The sequence below is a fragment of the Pinus tabuliformis genome, chromosome 8 (assembly GCF_031772625.1).
Source record: "Pinus tabuliformis cultivar Carrire ecotype Pingquan chromosome 8, CPIR1, whole genome shotgun sequence".
Taxonomy (NCBI): Eukaryota; Viridiplantae; Streptophyta; class Pinopsida; order Pinales; family Pinaceae; genus Pinus; species Pinus tabuliformis.
Genome location: NC_142294.1, coordinates 142,633,578 through 142,657,533, shown reverse-complemented (window position 1 = coordinate 142,657,533; position 23,956 = coordinate 142,633,578). Strand labels below are relative to the sequence as shown.

The 23,956-nt window shown below is 38.6% G+C and overlaps 2 protein-coding genes across 3 annotated transcripts in view; one reads left to right on the top strand and one right to left on the bottom strand.

Annotated features, from left to right (window-relative positions):
* LOC149234521 (uncharacterized) overlaps window positions 1-13,040 on the top strand; it is a 57,833-nt gene extending 44,793 nt beyond the window's left edge. Inside the window, exons 2-3 of the mRNA XM_089460983.1 lie at window positions 12,107-12,307; window positions 12,410-13,040. Of these exons, the coding sequence (XP_089317109.1) occupies window positions 12,107-12,307; window positions 12,410-12,887 (679 nt within the window). The 3' untranslated portion in view covers window positions 12,888-13,040. The remainder of the gene's footprint in view (window positions 1-12,106; window positions 12,308-12,409) is intronic.
* The window catches only part of LOC149234520 (monooxygenase 2-like), a 244,412-nt gene extending 223,893 nt beyond the window's left edge, over window positions 1-20,519 (bottom strand). Inside the window, exons 1-4 of one of the 2 annotated variants that reach the window (XM_089371861.1) lie at window positions 20,367-20,519; window positions 20,087-20,224; window positions 19,552-19,698; window positions 15,711-15,776 (exon numbers count right to left, since the gene is read on the bottom strand). In XM_089371861.1, the coding sequence (XP_089227987.1) occupies window positions 15,711-15,776; window positions 19,552-19,698; window positions 20,087-20,224; window positions 20,367-20,389 (374 nt within the window). In that variant the 5' untranslated portion in view covers window positions 20,390-20,519. The other variant, XM_089371860.1, reaches the window with a different exon arrangement.
* Between the last annotated feature and the right edge of the window lie 3,437 nt (window positions 20,520-23,956).

The window sequence follows — 23,956 nt, the reverse complement described above, 5'->3', positions numbered from 1 at the left end:
GGCTGGATACATGGATGATTATTCAAAGTTGCATTGTTGGAGACATGATGATGATGAGATCTTACCTATATGATGATAGGTTGTTTCGTACATATGTTGATTAATGCAGATGCTTCCATTAGATCTGGATGGTTATGAATGAGTTGATGCAGACGTACCTTGCTGTTGACAGATACTATGAAGCAGATCATACAGTGTTGTTGCTGATATTTATCTTAGACCTTGCTTAACAGTCAGAGGGAGCATGAACAAGCATATTTCAGCAGAGCAGAGACTTCAGCATGTTCTCAGAAAAAGCATGGACAGATTGGTGCACCATGGCATATACAAAGGGGGAGCTCATTCAGAGATTTCAATAGGTTCAGAGGGAGCATATCATGCATTGTTGGCATTATGGAGGAAGTACAGAAGGAGATCATGGATGCTGGTCTGAATATTGCTGCAATACGTCTCTATCTCTTTCATGGTCATGGATTATGGTTCTTCTTTGCAGATATGGTTTATAGTCAGGGGGAGCATGTTCTTAGGGGGAGCATAACCCTTTGCCCTTGATGTCAAAGGGGGAGAGTGATTTGGTGTTGTTGCCATCAAGTCCAAAGGGGGAGATTGTTGGCATTATGATGCATGTGTTGTACTTGATGGCAACCCTCTCATAGAAGATCATCTCACTTGTATACATTCAGATGAATCTACAGAAGAAATATCAGATGTGACAGAGTGCATGGGTTACCGGACAGCACAAAGGGATCAGATGACAGTTCACAAGTAAGCTTTGCCATCAAGTCCAAAGGGGGAGATTGTTGGCATTATGGCTAAAGTGTTGTCCTTGATGGCAACCCATTCAGGTGATAGATCACAGTAGATGCATGGGTTACCGGACAGCACAAAGGGATCAGATGACAGTTCACAAGTAAGCTTTGCCATCAAGTCCAAAGGGGGAGATTGTTGGCATTATGGCTAAAGTGTTGTCCTTGATGGCAACCCATTCAGGTGATAGATCACAGTACTTCAAGTCAGCAGCAGAGATTGATGATCAGCTATCAAATATTGAAGAAAATAAGGGGTACGCAGGTACACCTTACAGAAGGTGCGTACACGCAGGCCGGTGTTACATAAAGTGCGTACATACCCGCAGTTATCCCCTTCAGGAGGTGCGTACCCCCAGTTCACTTACTTCAAGGCAGAGAAAAGCACACGTGGGGTTTCTTATGTTTAACCCTTGGTATTTAGCCGATGGTATTGTGTTATTATGGTTTTGGCCCGTGGTATTGATCCATGATTTGAGGAAGAGCTTGCCTATATAAAGCAAAGGAGATCATTTGGCTTGAGTATGCTTTTGGGTTGAACATCTTATGAGAGCTAGATCTGAAATATTATGATCTCTTGGGAGTAATGTCTAGATCTAAATAAGGCGAATCTACTGATGGATTGAGATCTCTTTGGCGCATGATCAGATCTGTAGATCTGACTGTCTGGGTTATTCTTGAAGTCTTGAAATTATCTATACCCGAAGGTACAGTGAAAGAAAAGTGCGGAGATACGCAGGTACAGAAGCGTTGCAGGTGCGCAGATACGCAGGACCAGAAGCGCTGCAGCTGCAGAGGTGCGCAGGCAGTTCATTGGACACAGAGCGCAGGTACGCAGGAAGTCTTTGAGGCACAGTGCGTGGGTACGCAGGTGCTCAGTTGGGAACAATGCGTACTGTACGCAGGAATTACATGGGTGAAGCTGCGTACTTCTCTTGAAATATATTTAGCTGTCCATGTTTATCATTGCTGTGTTCTGGGTTTTGAAGTGATGTCTGGTTTCTGATATTATGACAGTATTCTGAGAAGTGATAGAGTATGTTTCAGTTTTGATAGATGAATGGATCGGGTTCATAATGACTTATCTTCATGTGATCTGATGGACTAGATCTGGTTGATGACTCACTTGTATATGTATGGATCTAGTGCTTGGGTGATTCAGAAGCTTGTTTATGTTGTTGTTGGGTCCAGTATGAAAATTGGATGAAATGTGGCCTTTCAGATTATGTGTTGTGCTTCAGTGTATCCAGTCTGAAAATTGATGAAACGTGGTACCTGGAGGAGAGAAGATTGTAGGTCAGCACCTACGTACTAGTATCTAAGCTAGTACAACAGCTAAAGGAAATCTTTGGAGCATTGTAGCAGGTAGCAGCCTGCGTACTAGTAAATGGATCGGCTAGTACAAGAGCAAAGGGGGTTGTAGCTCCCGTGCTGGTATAAGATTGCACCAGTACAAAATATTGTAAAAGGATTTTCTTATTAAAGAAGATTGAGATGACTTGCAGCAGGTGGTTTTCTCCCGCATTGGGTTTCCACCTTATATCATGGTGTTCATATGTGTGCCTTATGTGTGATGATATATTCTATGTTACTGCATTTGTTAACTGATAATATTGTTGATAATGTTCTAATGCACTCATTGAAGATCAATTAACATAATCATAAGAAGTTGTGGAAGTAGCATATATGAATCAGAGTTTGGAAATGAAAAGTTTTATAAATGTGATAATACTGATTCACCCCCCCCCCCTCTCAGTATTATTTCCAACAATTGGTATCAGAGCAGGTCCTTTGATAGAAGCTTGATCGCTTGAAGGAGATCCGTGGAACAATGGGAAAGAAGCTTAAGAAGAAAGCATCTAAGAAAAGGAAGTCATCTCAGAAGAACTATGACAGTGGGAGAATCGATTGGGGATTAGGCATAAGAAGCTCTTCAGATTCAGAATCAGATTCAGAATCATTATCAGGTATGAATGTGTTATCCTCTGATGTTCCAGCTATATTTCCTTGTGAAAGAGATGGAAGTGATAGTGAAACTACTGAACTTGCTCTTATGGGTGAACAAGAAAGATATCAAATAGAGGCAGAATTTAAAAGGCTGACAGACAAAATTAGAGATCAACAAGATCTATTGAACAAAAGGGAATGTGACTTCAAAGAAGAAGCTACCAAACTAAAGGCCCAACTAGAAGAAGGAAACAAGGTAAGAAAACTACTCAAAGACAAGGAAGACCAATGTCAAAAATTGCAGCATGAAGTGACCTCATTAAGAAAAGAAGTCAACGAAAGAAGCACAACCATCAAGAAACTCAAAGATAGATCCAGTTACCATGAAAATCTTGAAGCTACAATTCTCTCACTAAAGAGAGATCTTGAAGAATCAAAGAAGCAGAATGAAGATCTACATCAAGCAATTGAAAAACAAGACAACGAAGTCATCAGCTTAAAATCTCAGCTGGAATGTGCCTTCCAAGTTCGTCAAATGCAGCAGGATCTGAATGAAGAACAAGAAAAGGAGATTCTCAAACTAAGGGAACAAATGGAAGAAGGAAGAAAAGTTGAAGAAGATTTGAGAAAGCAATCTTTTGAGAAGGAAGAACAACTTCAGGTTGAGGTAAATATCTTGAAAGGTAAAATAGAAGAAAAGGATAAGCTTTTACGATTTCAAGATAGCTCTAAAGTCTTGGATGATATTCTTAGTAGTCAAAGGTCTCCTGCTATAAAGACTGGTCTTGGTTTCCATGAATCTGTTGATGGTGAATCTAGTTCACAAGGTGAGGCAAGGAATTCTAAAGAGAAATCTAAAGTGATCAATGAAGAAATGAAAGATCAATCTCATCATCAACCAAAGAAAGAGATTCCTCAAAGAAAATCCTTTACTCCTCCTATGAATAATGTTGAATGTTATGTATGTCATAATCTTGGACATGTTGCAGCTAGATGTAGAAGAAGAAGAGTTCAAGACCATTATGCAGACAAGTCATCTCAATCAAGGTACTTTTATGGATATTGCTTTGCTTGCAATATGTTTGGTCACAAAGCTGCTGATTGTTACAGGAGGAATATGAAACATGTAAGATGTTATGCATGTAACAAGCTTGGACATATAGCTAAGGAATGCAGGAACAAAGTGTGGGCACCATATCAAAAGGAGAAAATGTCATCATCACGCTTGAAGATATGGAGGAAAAAGGAAGTACAATCAGAAAAAGGTGGCACAGCACAATGTACAGACATACCAGAATCAGAGGGAGCTGAAAGTACAAAACTTCAGTGTCCTGAATCTCATATGCAAACTCCATAAAGGGAAGTCGCATATATACGCGAGTTGGATACTGCACAATCGCGTATATAATTGTTTGAAGAAAGGCAGTAGGGAAAGTAAATCTATGATCTTTCGAGCACATGATCAGATCTAGGCATCTGACTAACTGTGACACACCGGTGAACTGCCAATTCGGCCCTAATCAGAAGTACGCAGGTGATTAACGGTGAAAGTGCGTGGGTACGCGTTGCAGCAGAAGGCTCTCTGCGGGTATACGCAGGGGAGCAGAAGGTGAAGTGCGTGGCTACGCAGGGCAGATAAAGAAAAACTGCGTACCTGTCTTAAGGCATTTATTGGCTGACTCTTCTTATTGATATGCATGATCAGATCTGACAGATGGCACCAGTTTAGGGGGAGCATATGTTCTTAATGCATTGTTGGCATTATGGTCCTTGGTGACAATGCTTATGATTCATCTTGCTATGATTATGAGTTGTTCACATGGTTCTTGGATCAGATTTGTGGTTGATTCTCTAATGGTGCTTGCATGGAGTCTTTATTGTTCTTGGCACATATATGGATGAGGATTGTTGGCTGGATACATGGATGATTATTCAAAGTTGCATTGTTGGAGACATGATGATGATGAGATCTTACCTATATGATGATAGGTTGTTTCGTACATATGTTGATTAATGCAGATGCTTCCATTAGATCTGGATGGTTATGAATGAGTTGATGCAGACGTACCTTGCTGTTGACAGATACTATGAAGCAGATCATACAGTGTTGTTGCTGATATTTATCTTAGACCTCGCTTAACAGTCAGAGGGAGCATGAACAAGCATATTTCAGCAGAGCAGAGACTTCAGCATGTTCTCAGAAAAAGCATGGACAGATTGGTGCACCATGGCATATACAAAGGGGGAGCTCATTCAGAGATTTCAATAGGTTCAGAGGGAGCATATCATGCATTGTTGGCATTATGGAGGAAGTACAGAAGGAGATCATGGATGCTGGTCTGAATATTGCTGCAATACGTCTCTATCTCTTTCATGGTCATGGATTATGGTTCTTCTTTGCAGATATGGTTTATAGTCAGGGGGAGCATGTTCTTAGGGGGAGCATAACCCTTTGCCCTTGATGTCAAAGGGGGAGAGTGATTTGGTGTTGTTGCCATCAAGTCCAAAGGGGGAGATTGTTGGCATTATGATGCATGTGTTGTACTTGATGGCAACCCTCTCATAGAAGATCATCTCACTTGTATACATTCAGATGAATCTACAGAAGAAATATCAGATGTGACAGAGTGCATGGGTTACCGGACAGCACAAAGGGATCAGATGACAGTTCACAAGTAAGCTTTGCCATCAAGTCCAAAGGGGGAGATTGTTGGCATTATGGCTAAAGTGTTGTCCTTGATGGCAACCCATTCAGGTGATAGATCACAGTAGATGCATGGGTTACCGGACAGCACAAAGGGATCAGATGACAGTTCACAAGTAAGCTTTGCCATCAAGTCCAAAGGGGGAGATTGTTGGCATTATGGCTAAAGTGTTGTCCTTGATGGCAACCCATTCAGGTGATAGATCACAGTACTTCAAGTCAGCAGCAGAGATTGATGATCAGCTATCAAATATTGAAGAAAATAGGGGGTACGCAGGTACACCTTACAGAAGGTGCGTACACGCAGGCCGGTGTTACATAAAGTGCGTACATACCCGCAGTTATCCCCTTCAGGAGGTGCGTACCCCCAGTTCAATTACTTCAAGGCAGAGAAAAGCACACGTGGGGTTTCTTATGTTTAACCCTTGGTATTTAGCCGACGGTATTGTGTTATTATGGTTTGGCCCGTGGTATTGATCCATGATTTGAGGAAGAGCTTGCCTATATAAAGCAAAGGAGATCATTTGGCTTGAGTATGCTTTTGGGTTGAATATCTTATGAGAGCTAGATCTGAAATATTATGATCTCTTGGGAGTAATGTCTAGATCTAAATAAGGCGAATCTACTGATGGATTGAGATCTCTTTGGCGCATGATCAGATCTGTAGATCTGACTGTCTGGGTTATTCTTGAAGTCTTGAAATTATCTATACCCGAAGGTACGCAGGTACAGTGAAAGAAAAGTGCGGAGATACACAGGTACAGAAGCGTTGCAGGTCGCAGATATGCAGGACCAGAAGCGCTGTAGCTGCGGAGGTGCGCAGGCAGTTCATTGGACACAGAGCGCAGGTACGCAGGAAGTCTTTGAGGCACAGTGCGTGGGTACGCAGGTGCTCAGTTGGGAACAGTGTGTATTGTACGCAGGAATTACATGGGTGTTGCTGCGTACTTCTCTTGAAATATATTTAGCTGTCCATGTTTATCATTGCTGTGTTCTGGGTTTTGAAGTGATGTCTGGTTTCTGATATTATGACAGTATTCTGAGAAGTAATAGAGTATGTTTCAGTTTTGATAGATGAATGGATCGGGTTCATAATGACTTATCTTCATGTGATCTGATGGACTAGATCTGGTTGATGACTCACTTGTATATGTATGGATCTAGTGCTTGGGTGATTCAGAAGCTTGTTTATGTTATTGTTGGGTCCAGTATGAAAATTGGATGAAATGTGGCCTTTCAGATTATGTGTTGTGCTTCAGTGTATCCAGTCTGAAAATTGATGAAACGTGGTACCTGGAGGAGAGAAGATTGTAGGTCAGCACCTACGTACTAGTATCTAAGCTAGTACAACAGCTAAAGGAAATCTTTGGAGCATTGTAGCAGGTAGCAGCCTGCGTACTAGTAAATGGATCGGCTAGTACAAGAGCAAAGGGGGTTGTAGCTCCCGTGCTGGTATAAGACTGCACCAGTACAAAATATTGTAAAAGGATTTTCTTATTAAAGAAGATTGAGATGACTTGCAGCAGGTGGTTTTCTCCCGCATTGGGTTTCCACCTTATATCATGGTGTTCATATGTGTGCCTTATGTATGATGATCTATTCTATGTTACTGCATTTGTTAACTGATAATATGGTTGATAATGTTCTAATGCACTCATTGAAGATCAATTAACATAATCATAAGAAGTTGTGGAAGTAGCATATATGAATCAGAGTTTGGAAATGAAAAGTTTTATAAATGTGATAATACTGATTCACCCCCCCCCCTCTCAGTATTATTTCCAACAAATAAAAGATATTGTTCATAACAGAGATCCCAACTTGTACAAACCGATTCATGATTGTGTGTGTGAATGGTGGAATAGACTTAATCTTCCACTATATTGCTTGGCGTATATCCTTACGCCAAAATACTACTCTACATCTTGGTTGGGCCAACCTGCACCACGGGGTGGGATTAGGACCAAACCCCATTTAGATGCAGAGGTAACTAGTGGATATTTGCAAGCATTAGAAAAGTTGATACCTGACAGGGAGGAATGTGCAGCTGTGCGCCTTGAAATAGGCAAATACTTCAGTGGCATTGGTTTGTTTGGTACCTTCCATGCAATGGAAGACAGAGACAAATTTGATTCTCTCACATGGTGGGAAACATATGGCGGCCATGGACTTTTGCCAAAATTGGCAAAAAAAGTTCTATCACAGGTTGTGAATACTTCTTCTGCAGAGAGGTGTTGGAGCACCTACAGCTTCATACACAATGTGAAAAGAAACAGACTCAATGAAAACCGAGCAAAAAGCTTGGTTTATGTGCACTACAACTTGAGGTTGTTGAGTCATTACTATGATCGGGCTTATGAGGATCCCACCTATAAAATTTGTGACAATCACCCAGAGGATGACAATTTGGAGGATGGTATAGTGCATCTTGAAGAACTGGAAGAGGAACTTATAAGGGATGAAGATGAAGCAACTGCAGCTGCAACAGCCATGCCACCTCCACCTCCACCATCCAGTAGCAGTGCTCGAGGTCTGAATCTTGTTCCTTTGCTGTCGCCACCTCCATCTACACCCTCACGTGGAGGGCATGTGCCTTCTAGTTCTGGTCGTCGGTCTGTGCGGGAGACTCCTAGAAGACCACCACGACCTGCTTATACTCCTGGAGACTCTCATGGCAAGGGCCACATGTAGATTTACAGTTTACTTGTCTTTTCTAGTTTCTATTAGTTTTCATAACTGTTGAGTCTTGAGTCCTTGACTCTTGACTCTTTCATATCATAATGATATTTTTTGTAAACAATATATGACTGTGACAATGAAAATTTGAAGTTTGAATTTGTCAATTATAACTCATTGGTAATGATTGTGAATTATGAATATGATGCTTTGTGAAAGACTAAAGTTGTTTCATTTCATTTCATTATTCATGTTTCATTTTATAACATTTCATTTCATGTTAACAGTTAGAAGTTAGGACTTAGAAATATCTAAGATATTACTTCTTGTAATGGTTAAACTTAGCTTACAAGTACAACTTTGGTGATCAATGATGATAAATGTTATATATTGAATTTTCAATTTTGAAAGCTTGAAGTTGAAACTTTAAGATTGAATTTGATGAATCATGATTCACGAGACTCAATATGTTGCAGTTGTAATATGTATTTTACTAACTTGTGGACATGGTTGATGAAGATTATAATTTCTAGAATCTAGATGATTGATGTGATATGGTTCAATGATCAATCTATGTTTTTTTATGTTTTTTATATCTAATTCATCATTCTACATGTTTTTGTTGACATATATGTATCAAAAATTAAAAAATATAATATATATATATATATATATATAAAATCGCTCCTGGATTCGCTCCCAAACCGGGAGCTTCTGAAAATGGTCGCTCTCGCTCCCGTTTTCGCTCCCGCTCCCGCTCCCAAGTAACATTGTTTTAATATTTTTCTTTTGGTGTGGCTACATAGGATTTCAACTTTCTTTCACTTGCATCAACTTCTTATGGCCAAGTTTCCAGGCCCCTTCTCAAGGACATGTTACATAGGGAACCAATGAATGTGAGCAACAAGCACTCAACCAGAAGAAGGGACATGGAGAAGAATTAACCTACTCTCCTCAAATCTTTGGAAAATGGGATATCTCAACAAGGGAAAATTGCACAAAATTGCCAAATAAGCCAACATAATGAAAAAGCTTGAGAAGAGCTCAATTCACCAAAGAGAAAAACACTAGGCCTAGTCGCTCAACCAAGCCTCCATTGTGCACTAGTATACAAGAAATGCAAGAAATCATAATCCAATGTGTGACAAGACGATCCAAGGGATGAATTAGCTTCCTTATTTATACAAGGCTAGGTAAGTTGATTTCCCTCCAAAAAGGATAAAAGAACCACGAAACCGATAAATCCATGATACAAGTGAAAAAGTTCATTAGGTGACCTCAAAAATAGTCGAAACATGACAATATGCCTCAAATAGCTCACACATGTGAGCTAATAAGCCTCTAAAAGGTAACCTCGTGCTCTAGGGAGCCCCTCTCTCATTAAAAGGTGCAAAGGAACCTCTCGAAGATGTGCATCATCAACAAGCCATCTCCATCATTAGGCAGGGTGCTCTGTCAACAAGTAGACCATCCTCATCATCAAGTGGGCGGCGGCGGGCCATTCTCATCAAGACGTCTCAACAAGGGTGCCAACAATATTACTCCTGTAGAAATTTTTGTTTTCCCACCCCGGTTTTCAGTTTCACCTTATTTCTCCCATGTAGTTAAATGCCCTTTCCCATAACCATACATTTAACAAGCTGAAAAAATAAATATTGCTGAAAACACAAATTCTGGAAATTTTACAGAATGTTGGAAATTGCAGAAATAAAAATCAGCAGTAATAAACAGCCATTAAAACACATTTAAACACTGAGATTTTTGGTCAACTTGACCCTGGAAAAACCCCCTACAACTCTTGGGGAAAACCAGTTTGAGAGCTCTTCTTTATTTCTGGAAAATGCCTTTTACAGTGAGAAAATTTTCAGCAAATAAATTTCAGCAAAACAGAAATTTCCAGCAAGCAAAACTTATCTGTTTTCAGCCTAACAGACAATCTGGAAAATGTTGTACGAACTGTACGGACCGTACGGATTGTACGTACGGCCATACGGACTGTACGGACAGACCTCGGTTTCCGTGCAGAAAATCACCTCCTCGAAATTCGTGCCTGAAAATCAGTTTTTCCCTGTTTGCTCACAAAAATCTGCCTTTTACTGCTTGCTCTTTAAGCTGTACGGATTTGCTGAAGTGCTGCCTTGGAATGTGTGCCAAGCTGCTGCCTCCTTCTCCTTCCTGTCCAGAAATCTCCCTTGCTCTCTTGCTCTCCTTCTCCCAATCTGCTCATGAAAGAATGAATGATCTTTTCCTCCTTTTCCTCCCTTAACCCAACCCTAAGTGACTTTTGGGTGATCCCTAAATCCAATGGCTGAAATAGATTTAGATCAATGGCTGAGATTAAATGCTCATTTAAATCTCACTTTCTATTTTTTAATTCACCCCACTTTAATAAAGACCCACTTAGTCATTTATTTCCAAAGTCACTTTTCCTTTCTAATTTTTCATTGACTTTATAAAAATCACTTTAAAATTAGACCTAGTAACTTTATCACTTAAAGCCACTTTTAAATTAGATTTAACTTTATAAAAATTATAAAGTTACTTTAGGAAAAAAATTAAATTCTTTTGAACACTTTTCCCTAGGCCAAAGATCAAAGCCTAAGGGAACCACCTGTCCTCCGGTACCAAATTTCAACAACTCCAAGCCATGCAAAGATGATGTCAAAGGGCTAAGGAGAAACATCATCATCAACAAATGTGTGCCAAACCCTCCAAAGGGGTCCCAATGGATCATCGTTATCAAATCAGCTCATCCATAGGGCAACATCCATCGAGAGGGTATAAAGCCAACCTAGGGGAGTCTTGTGAAGTCTTGGGGCACATCATCTCTCTAGGCTATCTGTTGAAGTTTCTAAGTTTACTTAGTTTAGAAACCCTTCATGCACTTTTTCTGATTTATTCCTACCTACTTGTTATTTTTCTTTAACAAGTTATTTACAAAGTAAATACTGAAAATAAACACTAGTGCATGCTCAACATATTACAGATCAGCAACTAAAAGAAACAAGAACAAACACACCACATGACACCATTATTTTTGGACCAATGTCCCCAGAAAAACCCAATGTGGGAAAACCAGTGCAGCTATCTGAGGGTTTTCTTATTAAGCAATATCAGAGTACAATCTGGGTGCCGAAACTGACCTACCCAACAGAGAATTTCCTTAGAAGCTATACCTCACAGTTTGAGAGAAATGTCCTGGCTGAAACCCCGGAAAATTCTTCCAACAACTCCTCAACACAAAATTGCTCTGCAATCCCAACGTCTGCCCAAAATGGACTGCGTTAGCCCCTCTCTATCTCACACTAGCCCTATGTTAGCCTTTCTTGGCCTGCGTCAGCCCCAGGAGGCCCTGCGTCAGCTCTGGGAGCCTTTGCATCAGCTACGCTGGCCTCTTTGGTGCTCTGTGCCTCACTTGGCTGAATTTGCATGAGCTCTTGCTGGCTCTACGTCACCCTCCTTGGCTGCTACGCTGCTCTCCCGGCACAATCTCTGCCTTCTCTGTTTCTCTGTACTCAATGCCCCTCAGTTGCTCTCTCGATCACTGATTCTATCTCTCTTAGCAAACCCTGCTCTAGAGAATAGAATGACTGATCACTCCGGTGTACTGTCCAAGTGACCCTCAAGCCTCCTCTTATATTTTTCCTGTTGACATCCCAACGGCCGAGATTAAATCCCTAATCAACGTCTAAGATTAGATCTGGCTTGATCCATGTCTTTTGGACCATTCTAACACAGATTCATATTAATACACATTAATATTTTATTTTCCCTAAGTTTAGACTTAAAGACTCCATTAAAAATATTAATTATTTTAATCAGTGTTGTGAAAATCGCGATTTTTTCAGCTTGCCGATCAAATCGCAATTTATATACGAAAAAATTGCCTACTTTTTTTTTTGCCGATTTTTACTGAAAAAATCGTGCGGGGTCAGGGCAGCATAATTTTATAAACTTTTTTTTGGTTTTTCAGTTGCTCATTTGGACAGTGGCGTGCGCGGAGGGAAGAGGAGCTCTTGGAGAAGAGGGTAGATGCATGGTGGAAAATGTATGGTGGCAAGGTACCCCTTTTGCAAAAGCTTGCCATTCGCATCCTCAACCAAACATGCAGCTCCTCAGGATGTGAGCGCAATTGGAGTGTATTTGAAAAAATACACAACAAGAAGCGCAACAGGTTAACACTTAAACATTTAAAATATTGCAAATTTCCAAATAAATTTTTGAATTCATTAAACAATATTTTTTTATAATATATTATTTCATGATCTTTGTACAGGTTGGAGTCCCAGCGACTTAATGACATGGTCTACATCTACTACAATCTTCGATTGTGGGTGAGGCAACTTGAGAGGACACCTGATGTGGATGCCATCTCATTGGATGGGATTGACACCACTGCTGCATGGAGGGTTGAGGCCGAGAGGCCTCTCATGGATTCTACTGATGATTGGTTAGTGCAGGATGTAGTGGAGGGGGAGCAGGAGCAGGAGCAGGAGGAGGAGCAGGTGGAGGAGGAGGAGGAGCAGGAGCAGGAGGAGGAACAGGAGGAGGAGGTGACACCGCCTGCCCGGGCTACCACTACCACCAGTAGAGGACGTGGTCTACCTCCTATAGCTCCTACTTCTAGTTCTTCAGCTTCTAGAGCACATCAGACTCCACTGCCATTTCCACCAGCACGGGCACCATCATCTACATCTAGAGGGAAAGGGAAAGCTGTGGCATTTTCTCGCAAGAGAGGCAGAGGAAATCAATAGGATTAGACTTTCATTTTATTGTATATGACATTATGACATGATGAGATACATTATCATATTTTTTGTTGATATTTTGAGGCTGAGTTGGGACTCAGGAGTCAGGACTTACTATTCAGGACATGATTCAATGTTATGTGTGATTTTAGCGCTAGAAATGATATTAAACATCTTATATATTAGTTTTTTTATCATATTTATGTGTCAATGTATTTATTTTATGTTGTAGATGGTTTAGATATTAAAAAAATTGAAAAAAAAAATGAATATTTTTGTACCAAACGATTTGTTCCCGATTTTTTCCGATTTTTCCGATTCGTTCCCCGCGCCGATTTAACCCCGATCGTGCTTTTCACAACACTGATTTTAATATCTCCTGATCTGTTTAGAATTTGCCCAAACCCTTTCTGGGTATTGGAGATCTCATGTGCCCCAACCTCTCCACCAAATTTCGTGGCTAGAGCACATCCGATGTTACGCCAAATTAACACTATCCTAGCTCAACTAAATAGTGTCCAAGGTGCTGGGGGGAGAGGGTGTCATCATCAACATTACTAAATCATCTCAAGGCCAAAGGCCCCTCAAAAGCAACGTCTTGTCTCTAGGTGCTTTGGTGGAGCCCTTGAGTGCACTGGATGTCCTCTATGAAGTGCTAAAGAAGCATGTTGAGATCCCTCAAGGGATGACCATTTGTACCGGGAGCAAGAACCTAACACAACTCATGGAATCAAATGAGATCGCAATCAAAGGTACCACAAACCATAAATGTATTATAGTGGGCCATATTTAATGGAACAAGGCGTTAAAGTACATCACACAAGCCTCATCTTCAAATGTCTTTCTATCTTAAGAATTGTAAACAAGTTACTCCACTTAAGTATGGGAGGGATATCATCAGGGCTTATTAGGCACTTCATACCTCAAGGGGAGGAACAATTCCTATGCCGACCCCTCAGTCAGAAGCTGCAAGTGAAAGGTGACATTGAATGGAGTTTACTTCATGGAAGATGTCATTGTGTCGTACCATCTATGCAACCATTATCCTTGAGTGTCATGACGTGAAGAGGGAGCAATCATGGGACCCGAGTTACCCCTTTTTTATCCTATTTTTACCACCCCTCTTGTGCACCTTTCGCTTTAATGATTTTCTTTTTCTTTTCATGCATAGCTTGGGCTGCAAGCTTCACTAGATGCATGAATATACCCCTAATGGTGTAGAGGTTCACTGCTCATTGGGATTGGGATGTTCAAAAGTTCCTTTTATTTAGATAGATCATGATATGCTAGGAACTGGGTGAGGGCTAATGAGGAGCGTAGAACTTAGGTTAGGATTTTCTCCACTCGCTTTCATTTTGTCCCAACCATCTTTGCGTTTAACATTTTTCTTTTGCTGTGGTTACATATGCTTTTAACTTTCTTTCAGCTGCATCAACTTCTTATGGCCAAGTTTCCAGGCCCCTGCTCAAGGACATGGTACACAAGGAACCAATGAATGTGAGCAACAAGCACTCAACCAGAAGAAGGGACATGGAACAAGGGAAAGGGAGGAAAGTGTAAAATATGGATTACCATGGGTACACATCATCAATCAACGCCTCCTATTTGTGTCTCTCCTAAACAGTGAAAGTTAACCCGTGATCCACACTAGAGCAACTTTAACCGTTAAATGAAAGCACTTGAATACAAAAATGGTTAGCATACCTCGTATGTGAAGACCCACCTTCATCGGCTGAACTGGCTAGATGAACTAAACACTGACTGGAGAGTGGCTCATAGGCATATGGGACTGCTATCTGTCAATCATTGTGGGGCTGCTGGCTGGCAAGCTGGATCAAAGGGGGAAAAACTTCCCCTGGGGTTAACCACAGGCTGGTGGATAACAAGACCTTTCATTGCTAGAAAAAAACTGGTTTCAGAACAGCCTGAATGCAAAATCATGTATAAACAAATGCTAGATGAGTTCAGAACAGATTTAGCATTTTCAGCAAGATGTGCTACTTTTCATTGTTGTAAGTTATTTTCAATGAGTACACAAATTAAGGGAGCCAGAACAAAGCGTCACTTTAAAGATATAAACTGCTATTTCTTATAACATCGTACAAACTATGTGTTGCAACTTGGAAGCATTCATGTTATGATGTTAATTCTTGAGGTCACGACTAACACTCTTGGTTAAGTGATCTACAAGAGAACCATGTTCTCTTCATGTGTAAAGCACTTCCACTTATTAGTGATTTGTTGGATGTGTTTATTCCTGTAAAAGAGTAGGCAGCGACTTGTTACATCCAGGCTGTTGAGTGTCATAGGAAGCAACTATGAGCTCATATAAAAGGGCCAATGCAGATAATGCAATGAACCAACTCCATTTGTTAATTCGGAATATCTTATCAAATGGCTATTCTGATAAAAAATAAAGGTTTTGTGACTTTTCTGATATACCTGCCAGGGCTCTTGCAAACTGTTCAGCGGCATGTTAGATCAGTGGTGGTTTTAAATTCTGTATTGCAATAAATAGTGGTTTTATAAGGTTTTGTGTTTAAATAGTCTCCTTTTTATTTTGGCCACTGCATACCTCTCGTGGTGTCAACTGTAAATCTAACTGTTCGTCTTGAAATGATATATTGTATAAAGCTTGTAAAAGAGGTTTGGCTGCATCAAGTAGAATAGCATTTGTGGAGTTTTGAGAATTGTATATAGATTCTTATATAAATAAGTAGAATAGCATGCCTAGACAGGATAGCATTTAGGGAGTTTTGAGAATTGTACATAGATTCTTATATAAATAAAGGCGTGATTTTTTCAGAAATTACATGGAGCCAGTATTACCTATTGTCTTCAACCTGTAAAGAGAAAGATCTGAGTACTGCCCCATCATTTGTCTGGATCTGCATCCTGCGTATTCCAAATTAATTCAGTAACAAAATAAATATAATAGAATGCAAAACAGAATGCAAATTCTATGGATTGAATCTCTTGAATTATGTCCGCAATTTTGTCTACAAACGCTGGAATTACAGGCAATCTCAAGCGAAATGTAGATGAAATGAGTTATTATATCATTACCATGTTTATATATTCAAGAACAGAAAAAGAAAAAGCGGGTATGTTCTTTATGATTGCCCCACGCAGAAAGGAAAGGGAGATGATAGTGTGATTTTAGCGATAAAAGGAAGCAAAATGACAATTAAAGATGGAAATGCAATTGCTAAGTAGAAAACCAGAAAGTTGGCAATCTGTGTACAACAATGACTTTAAAAAGTCGGCTACAATCATAGCGAATCAAGAATAGCATTCCTTTTAAGAACAATAAAAGCGGATACAGAAATTAATGATCATGCATTTATCTTTGGAACATAAGACATACACAATTACAGACAAGAATCCCAACAAAGAAGTTTGTGTCGATTTTCATTGATTGTTTAGAATCAATACTATCAAATTCATTTTATTCTAAGACATTTTTTTCATCGTTTCCTAAATAAAAAGTACTATTTATAATAGCAAAACTGCCTTAACCTTGTTATGCAATCATAGTTGAGCCAAAATGCATGGATGTGTACCATGCAATGTTTTAAAACTCCGACTCCGACTCCGACTCTGTATCGACTCGGCCGGCTTGATTTCAATGACTCGGTCGTTGTAAAAAATATATTAAATATTTATTTTTATAAAAACACATAATTTTAAATATTTTCATTCATGTTTCCAAACACACAACATTAGAATATAGATAGAAGACAACATATGATGAAAGTAGGCTCATGAATATATCCATTATATCAAAATGGCACCCATAGCACTGTCCAATACATACATGATGATGATATAGAGATGAAAACAAAAACATATAACCAAGGAGGCTAGAAATGGCCTCTACAACAAAAGTCTGTGACCAATACCACTGGCTACTGCTAGAGTTTCCAACATCATCTGGCTAAGTGTTACTTGGGAGCGGGAGCGAAAGCAGGGAGCAGGAGCGAAAATGGGAGTGGGAGGGACATTTTCAAAAGCTCCCAATTTGGGAGCGAATCCCAGAAGAGTTCGACAACCAATGTCACTAACATCAAGGTACATAGAGGGATTGGTGCTCTTGATTAAATAGGAGTTCCATACTCTCTACATGACAAAATTCAATGGAAACATTGCAATCCCCCAATCCTGAAATCCTAAAAAACTGATAAGTCTGCTAGATTTTAAATGAAATCTAAAAATTCTACTTTCTCCATATGAAATCCAATGAGACCAGAACCACTCTCAAACATCCTGAGTCATTTCACGGTAATGTTAAAAATTTAAGCAAAAGGATGAAAATGAAGATTAAGGAGAATGTCACTTTTACTTTAAGAATTTAACATTACCATGAATAGCATATCAATACTAGGGATCAGAGTTAGATAGGGAAACCCATGAGTCAAACAGGGAAGCCTAGGGAGTCCCCCACACTCAGATAACAAAAAAAAAAAACAACAACAACAACAGTTTTTTGGGGTTCACTGGTCGCTGTCCGTAACCTGACGGGGTTGATACGGACTCGGTCGAGCCGGCCGGGTTAATACCGAGCCAGCCGAGTTGTTTACTTTAAGAATTTAACATTACCATGAATAGCATATCAATACTAGGGATTAGAGTCAGACAGGGAAACCTATGAGTCAGACAAGGAAGCCCAGGGAGTCTCCCACACTCAGAAAAATAAAAAATAAAAAAACGGTTTTTTGGGGTTCACTGGCCGCTGTCTGTAACCCGACCTGGTTGATATGGACTCGGCCGACTGAACCAGTTCAATGGCCAGGTCAAATTTTTTTTGATCGACTCGGACCAACTCGGCCGAGCCGGTATTAACTCGGCCAGCCGAACCGGTTCAATGGCTAGGGCAAAATTTTTTTTGACCGACTCGAACCAACTTGTTCGAGTCGGTTCCGAGTCGGCCAGGTTTAAAAACACTGGTACCACATACACTTTGACATGTAAGAAAACATTCTGAAGGAGATCCACTTGATATTTTCCTTATCATGCCTTCTCTTGCCACCTTTAGAGCCCTAGGGTCCTCACATCCTTGTTAGATCTTGTTAGGGTTCTTATGGGTTTTCACTCAAGTCCACCCTTTTTGTGAGCTTTTGCCTCAATTTTTGAGTCGGCCTTAGAGTTGTGCTTGGCAAATAATAACCAGGTCTTGTTAGGGTCCAGTTCCACTTCTCATTTTCTGGCTTCTTTGTGGGTTTTCAGTTGAAGTCAACCCTTTTTGTCATCGCTTGCCTCAATTTTTGAGTCATTGCTATATAGTAATGCTTTGCAAACAATAACCATCAAGAAATGCAGCATTATCAATAAAATATTCTTTGCGTGTAGCCTAAATATGTTACAATTTGGACTTTTTCCAATCATTTCTGTTTAAACTGGCTAAAAATTTAGAAGAATTTCTGAAATCATAGATATCAATTGTTAAGATTGCACATTCCTGGTGCAATAGGGGTTTTTAACGGGCATTAGATCCATTTTTAAGAAAAATACAAATTCAACAATGAAAAATTGCAATTCCAGCAATTCTTCTATGACTGGATTCCAATGATGATTACCTGGAAAAGTCCAAATAATAGAACGCTAGACTTCTCCTATCCTGGGATATACACCTTTAGATGTGGAATGCTGAGTCTGTCTGTATATTTCAAACTATATTGCAATTAATGTGGAACTGCTTGGTGGTTATTGTTTTCCATGGTGCTTTCCCACATGGTTCAAGTCTATATATTGCTGTCACTCATAAGTTCTAACAATAACAGGATGTGTTTGCCAGCAACTTTATACTATCCATGCAGACTGGGGAAAGCCCTGGCCGCCTTTTTTTAAGGCATTTTTGGATCCTTTTAAGGACAGAGTCTTGTCCTAAATAGGACCTTTTGGTTCGACACAACACTTTATTCTTACCACAATTCTTTCCTGGGGTTAGAAGCCATATTCTCGTTTCATGAACACAGTTTATGCTAAAGTTATGATCTGATTGCATTCCAAGAGGGTTTACTTTGGATGAATGTATTCCTTCAGGGATCCTTGCTGCATTTGTTCACCTTCCAAGTTGATGTGATCTCAACTCTTGACGATTGAGCAATACTCCTCCAACTTATTTGTTGCTTGCTCCTACCAAACAGCACTAAGGGCTCAAGATGGTGACTTGTCAATTCCGTTTTGTTGCTTAAGATAGTTACATCATAGATGCATGATTGAATGATATATAGATTCGCTTTCCTGATTGAGAGCAGTTTGTTCCGATGGAGTGCTACCCATAATTTCTGTTTCATTGCAGCTTTGTTGTGGCACAAGCTCTGACAGAAGGCCTTAGCAGTTCCAATACTCTTTTGAGCCCCAATTTGACAATGATAAGGTTTCTGCTTGCTACCTTCTCAACTATCCTGATTGTGGCAGGTTGGGATTAGTCTTGTTTATGAATATCTCATTATCGTCCCTTTCCCTACACTATTTACAGGCTATGAAAACCAAAACTAAGGGAAAAACTGAGCTGTCAATTTTGAACATCTAATTTAATGACTCCACTCAAATATCTGTATAGGAGGTTCATCTGCACAAGTTACAAGAACATCCAAGTAAAGGTCACTGTTAAAGCTATTCAACTCGAAGACAGAATTTGATTTTTTCTCCTTTTCCAGAAACACACCCAAGTATTTCCTTGTACTCTTTGCGAAGGTCCTCGGCCACTCCCAGAACATCCAGCGCCCGCCAGCCATTCTTGAAAAGAGTCAAAGAAGTTCCCCCTGTTCTTAGGGAATCTGCTTGCTCAAGCACCAATGGTTTAACACCAAGCCTGCAATTATCGGCAACATGAGGATTCAATTAACACAGTTTCGCATTTGGCTCTGAAACAAAACATCCTTAACAAACATAAGATATAATATTTGAGACATTAATATAGTCTAGAAAAGGTGCCACAAGCAGGGAATCTTTAATTGCACCCCTAAACCATTAAAGCATGTGAAATCTGGCAACCTTAAGATTTAGCTGTACTTATAACTCGGATTGGGAGCCAGATATTTACCTCTATCAGCTAAAAGCATAGAATGGTAAAGGCATAAACAAATAAACTGAAGACACAAAGAAAAGAAGTGGTGTTCAATTCTGCCTAGGCCAGATCTTTCATAATTCAAAAGCTTACACCCTTCTCCAATTATATCGAAACAGAAAATAAAGAGAACCTGTGAAGAGACAAAGCAGTAGCAAGTCCTGCAATGCCAGCTCCCACAATCACCACCTCCTCTTCTCGTATCCGATCAGACCCTTGCAAATTATTTGCGTGGCTGCTGTGGCACACTTTACTACTGATGCGTTCTTTCCTGGTAATACAAGGAAGAGTTATGAAATTTATTAACGAAGTCGAGCGTACGTGATATGTACGAGGAACGAGGTAAGCCCAGGATAACTTTGCAGCAGAAGCCATGGATTCCGAGCTTAAACACAGAAAAGTTTGTTGTTTACCTTCCTTTGATGCAATGCCACATGTTCGTTTAAATACGTCTCCCAGGACTGAAACGTGACTCACAGTAAATCACAGAGCATTAGCTAACCGTAAATGTTGTCTAAATGCATTATGAATAGGCTGGTTTTAGATAACCGTGTACAGAGAATATGATGTAATCACTTAGAAGACAAACTAGATTCATGTTAAATTAGTTTGTTTTTAATTAACGTTGAGGTTGGTTTTAGATAAACGTGTACACAGAATATGATGTACAGAATCATTTAGAATTCAAATTAGATTTTTAGTTTGTTTTTAATTAGTATTTAATTAGTAGTGAAACTAGATTATGTTAAATTAGTTTGTTTTTAATGAGTATTTATTGTGTTATGAAGTATTATGTAAATAATTAAATTTAAAGTTTAAAGTTATTAAATCTGTTGTGATGCAAAATATTTGTCTCTTTTTAAGTTTGATAGATTCAAAATTAAGATGGATCTAGGTCGGAATTCTATTTCACTTGAATACCATGGGTTTTCATAAATTTGGAACTCAAAAACTACTAGTAACTTTACCAAATTAAATTTAAATTAACTACTAAACAAAAATTAAAATAATAATAATAATAATGACTTGGAATTTTTATTTTAATAAAGAATTTTTATTTTTATTTTATTTTCGTTAAGTTAAATGTTTACATTACATTACAACATTTCTATCATATTCATGTTAACTCCAGATCTAAAGTGTTGAGATGGATCATATCCTCTGCAGCGTAGAATATTTCCATCTCAAGAGATTTGATTTCTCTGGAAGCTTTGATAGATTCAAAGTTAAGATGGATCTAGGTTGGTTTGATTCCCCCTTTTAATAGGCTAGGTTGGTTTAATTCCCCCTTTTAATATGGTATATTCTACATAAATACTATGGGTAATACCATGAGTTCTCATAAAACTAGAGCTCAAAAACCACTAGTAACTAGACCAAATCAAGTTTACCTTAACTACTCAACAAAAATTAATTAAAAAAATAATAACATAATTTTTTTTTATTTTAATATAAGTTTATTTTTGTTTTATTTCGATGGAGTTAAAATGTTTACAGGACATTATATTATAACATCTCTTGCACAATGGAGTACAAAAGGACATGACATGAACACCTCTTGCATACTGGACTAGAGAGCCACAAGACATTACAACATCTCTTGCATATTAGGCTACAGAGCCACAAGACATTACAACACCTTTTGCATACTGTGTTGGAGATGACATGAAAACACCTCTTGCATCAACATCTCTTGCATATTGGGCTAGAGAGCCACATGACATTACAACACCTTTTACATATTGCATTTGAGATGGCATGACAACACCTCTTGCATACTGGACTAGAAAGCCACAAGACATTACATCTCTCGCATATTTGGCTAGAGAGCCAAAAGGCATTACAACACCTTTTGCAAATTGCTGCTTTATACAACTAGGCTAAAAAACACCTTAAATTAATTTTTTTCATAAAAATAAAATATATAATAATTTTATTTTATTTTCATTAACTCATTAAATAGGTATTAAATAGGTATTAGATTGACAATGGACTTCAATCAACTAGATATGTGCTTATTTGTAATGCCCTACTTAATCTCATCATGCAAATTTTACTAGTGTTTAAATTACCTTAAAATATTGAATTATAATTATCAAGAAATATTGGTGCATACCAAGATTGGTGAAACTATAAATGTATTACTGATATAAATTTTGTTATTATTCGATTCTCAACTTACCTCCTCGTATTTAAATTTTGATACAACATATTCCTCTTCAATTAATTACCAAATTATATATTCATATCTCATCCCCAAAATGTCCTCTCAAATTTATATGGTCCTCTCCAATTAATTACCAAATTATATATTCATATTTCATCTCCAAAATGTTCTCTCAAATTTATTTGGGAGAACACATGGTCCATTCCAATTAATTACCAAATTATATATTCATATTTCATCCCCAAAATGTTCTCTCAAATTTATTTGGGAGAATACATGGTCATCTCCAATTAATTATCAAATTATATATTCATATCTTGTCCCAAAATGTCTTCACAAATTTATTTGGGAGAAAATATGGTCATCTCCAATTAATTACCAAATAAAATATTCATATGATCCCCAAAATGTTCTCTCAGATTTAATAGAGAGAAGATAAGTTAAATGTAAGAATAAGGGGGTAGTTATGACATTAATGATAGGTGGTTGAAATGGAGGAAAAAAGAAAGCATAAAAGGGAGAAGATGATGGGAGAAGAGAGGAGGCTTAGCCTTGCTTTTGTTTTGGTTTGGGGGTGGTTTTGGAGGATTCATTTTGAGAAGAAAGGGAAAAGGAGAGGAGGAGAGTATTGTTTATTTTGGACACATACGACATTTGGTTGAACTTGGGCTCAGAGGGCTAGGGGAACTGTGGAGGTTTCCTAAGCTAGGAATTACTTCCTAGTTGGTTAGGAGGTAAACTTGGGCTCGGAGGGCTAGGGGAACTGTGGAGGTTTCCTAAGCTAGGAATTACTTCCTAGTTGGTTAGGAGGTAAATCCAATGGGTAGTCTAGAGGAGCATCCTAACAAGATCAGAAGCTCAGATACATCTCAACCATGCTATTGAACAATAGTTCCTCTATTCATAGATTACTCAAATAAGTAATTGAAATGAAATATTCACTATTTAATTGTATTAATTGTAGGGAATAAATTTTAAAATAATAAATTATCAACATTTAAATATTGAAGTTGTAAATAGTATTAATTGTAGGGAATAAATTTTAAATGTTGAAGTTGTAAATAGATTATTGCTCATTTTATTGTATTTGAAATTAGAGAATTTAATTCTATTAAAATATAAAAAACCCTAAAATAGAGATTTACATTATTTCAATCAATTTAATCATTATAGAAAACCCTAAAATAGAGATTTACATTATTTCAATCAATTTAATCATTATATCATTATAATGACATATAAAGCAATAAATATTATTATTCCTCCCTGGAAGATATAACTCATTCACAAATGCCTTGGCTGTCAATTTATTTTAATTTCACCAATATATTTTATTGACTGTCCATTTATTTAATTTGACCAAAAATTAAAATGGGATGTGTAATGTTAACTTTGTATCTAAAATTAATTAATTTTATTAAATTATTTTAAATTTATTTTTTTTATAACTGATTGGTGGGTGATTAGTTGTGTCAGGCCCCTCTTATTTAGTCACGACGACATTGTACTCTGCCCGCGTACTGTTGACTGCAGCGACAATTACCTAATCATCTCCCCACAGCGAATTACCTTAAGACACATGATGACATTGTACTCTGCCCGCGTACTGTTGACTCCAGCTACGGCGACTCCTATTTCGTAGACCATAGCCGCCCTCCAGCTACAGCTACCTAATCATCTCCCCACGGCGAATTACCTTAAGACACATTAACTATAGGCCACAGTTACTATATGTTGACCGCCCTTTCTGGATGGCTCTTTGCGTAAATTCGCCCTTTTTGGACGGTTCTTGAGTAACCAAAAAAGGTGGGTTGATCACCCTTTCTGGATGGTTCT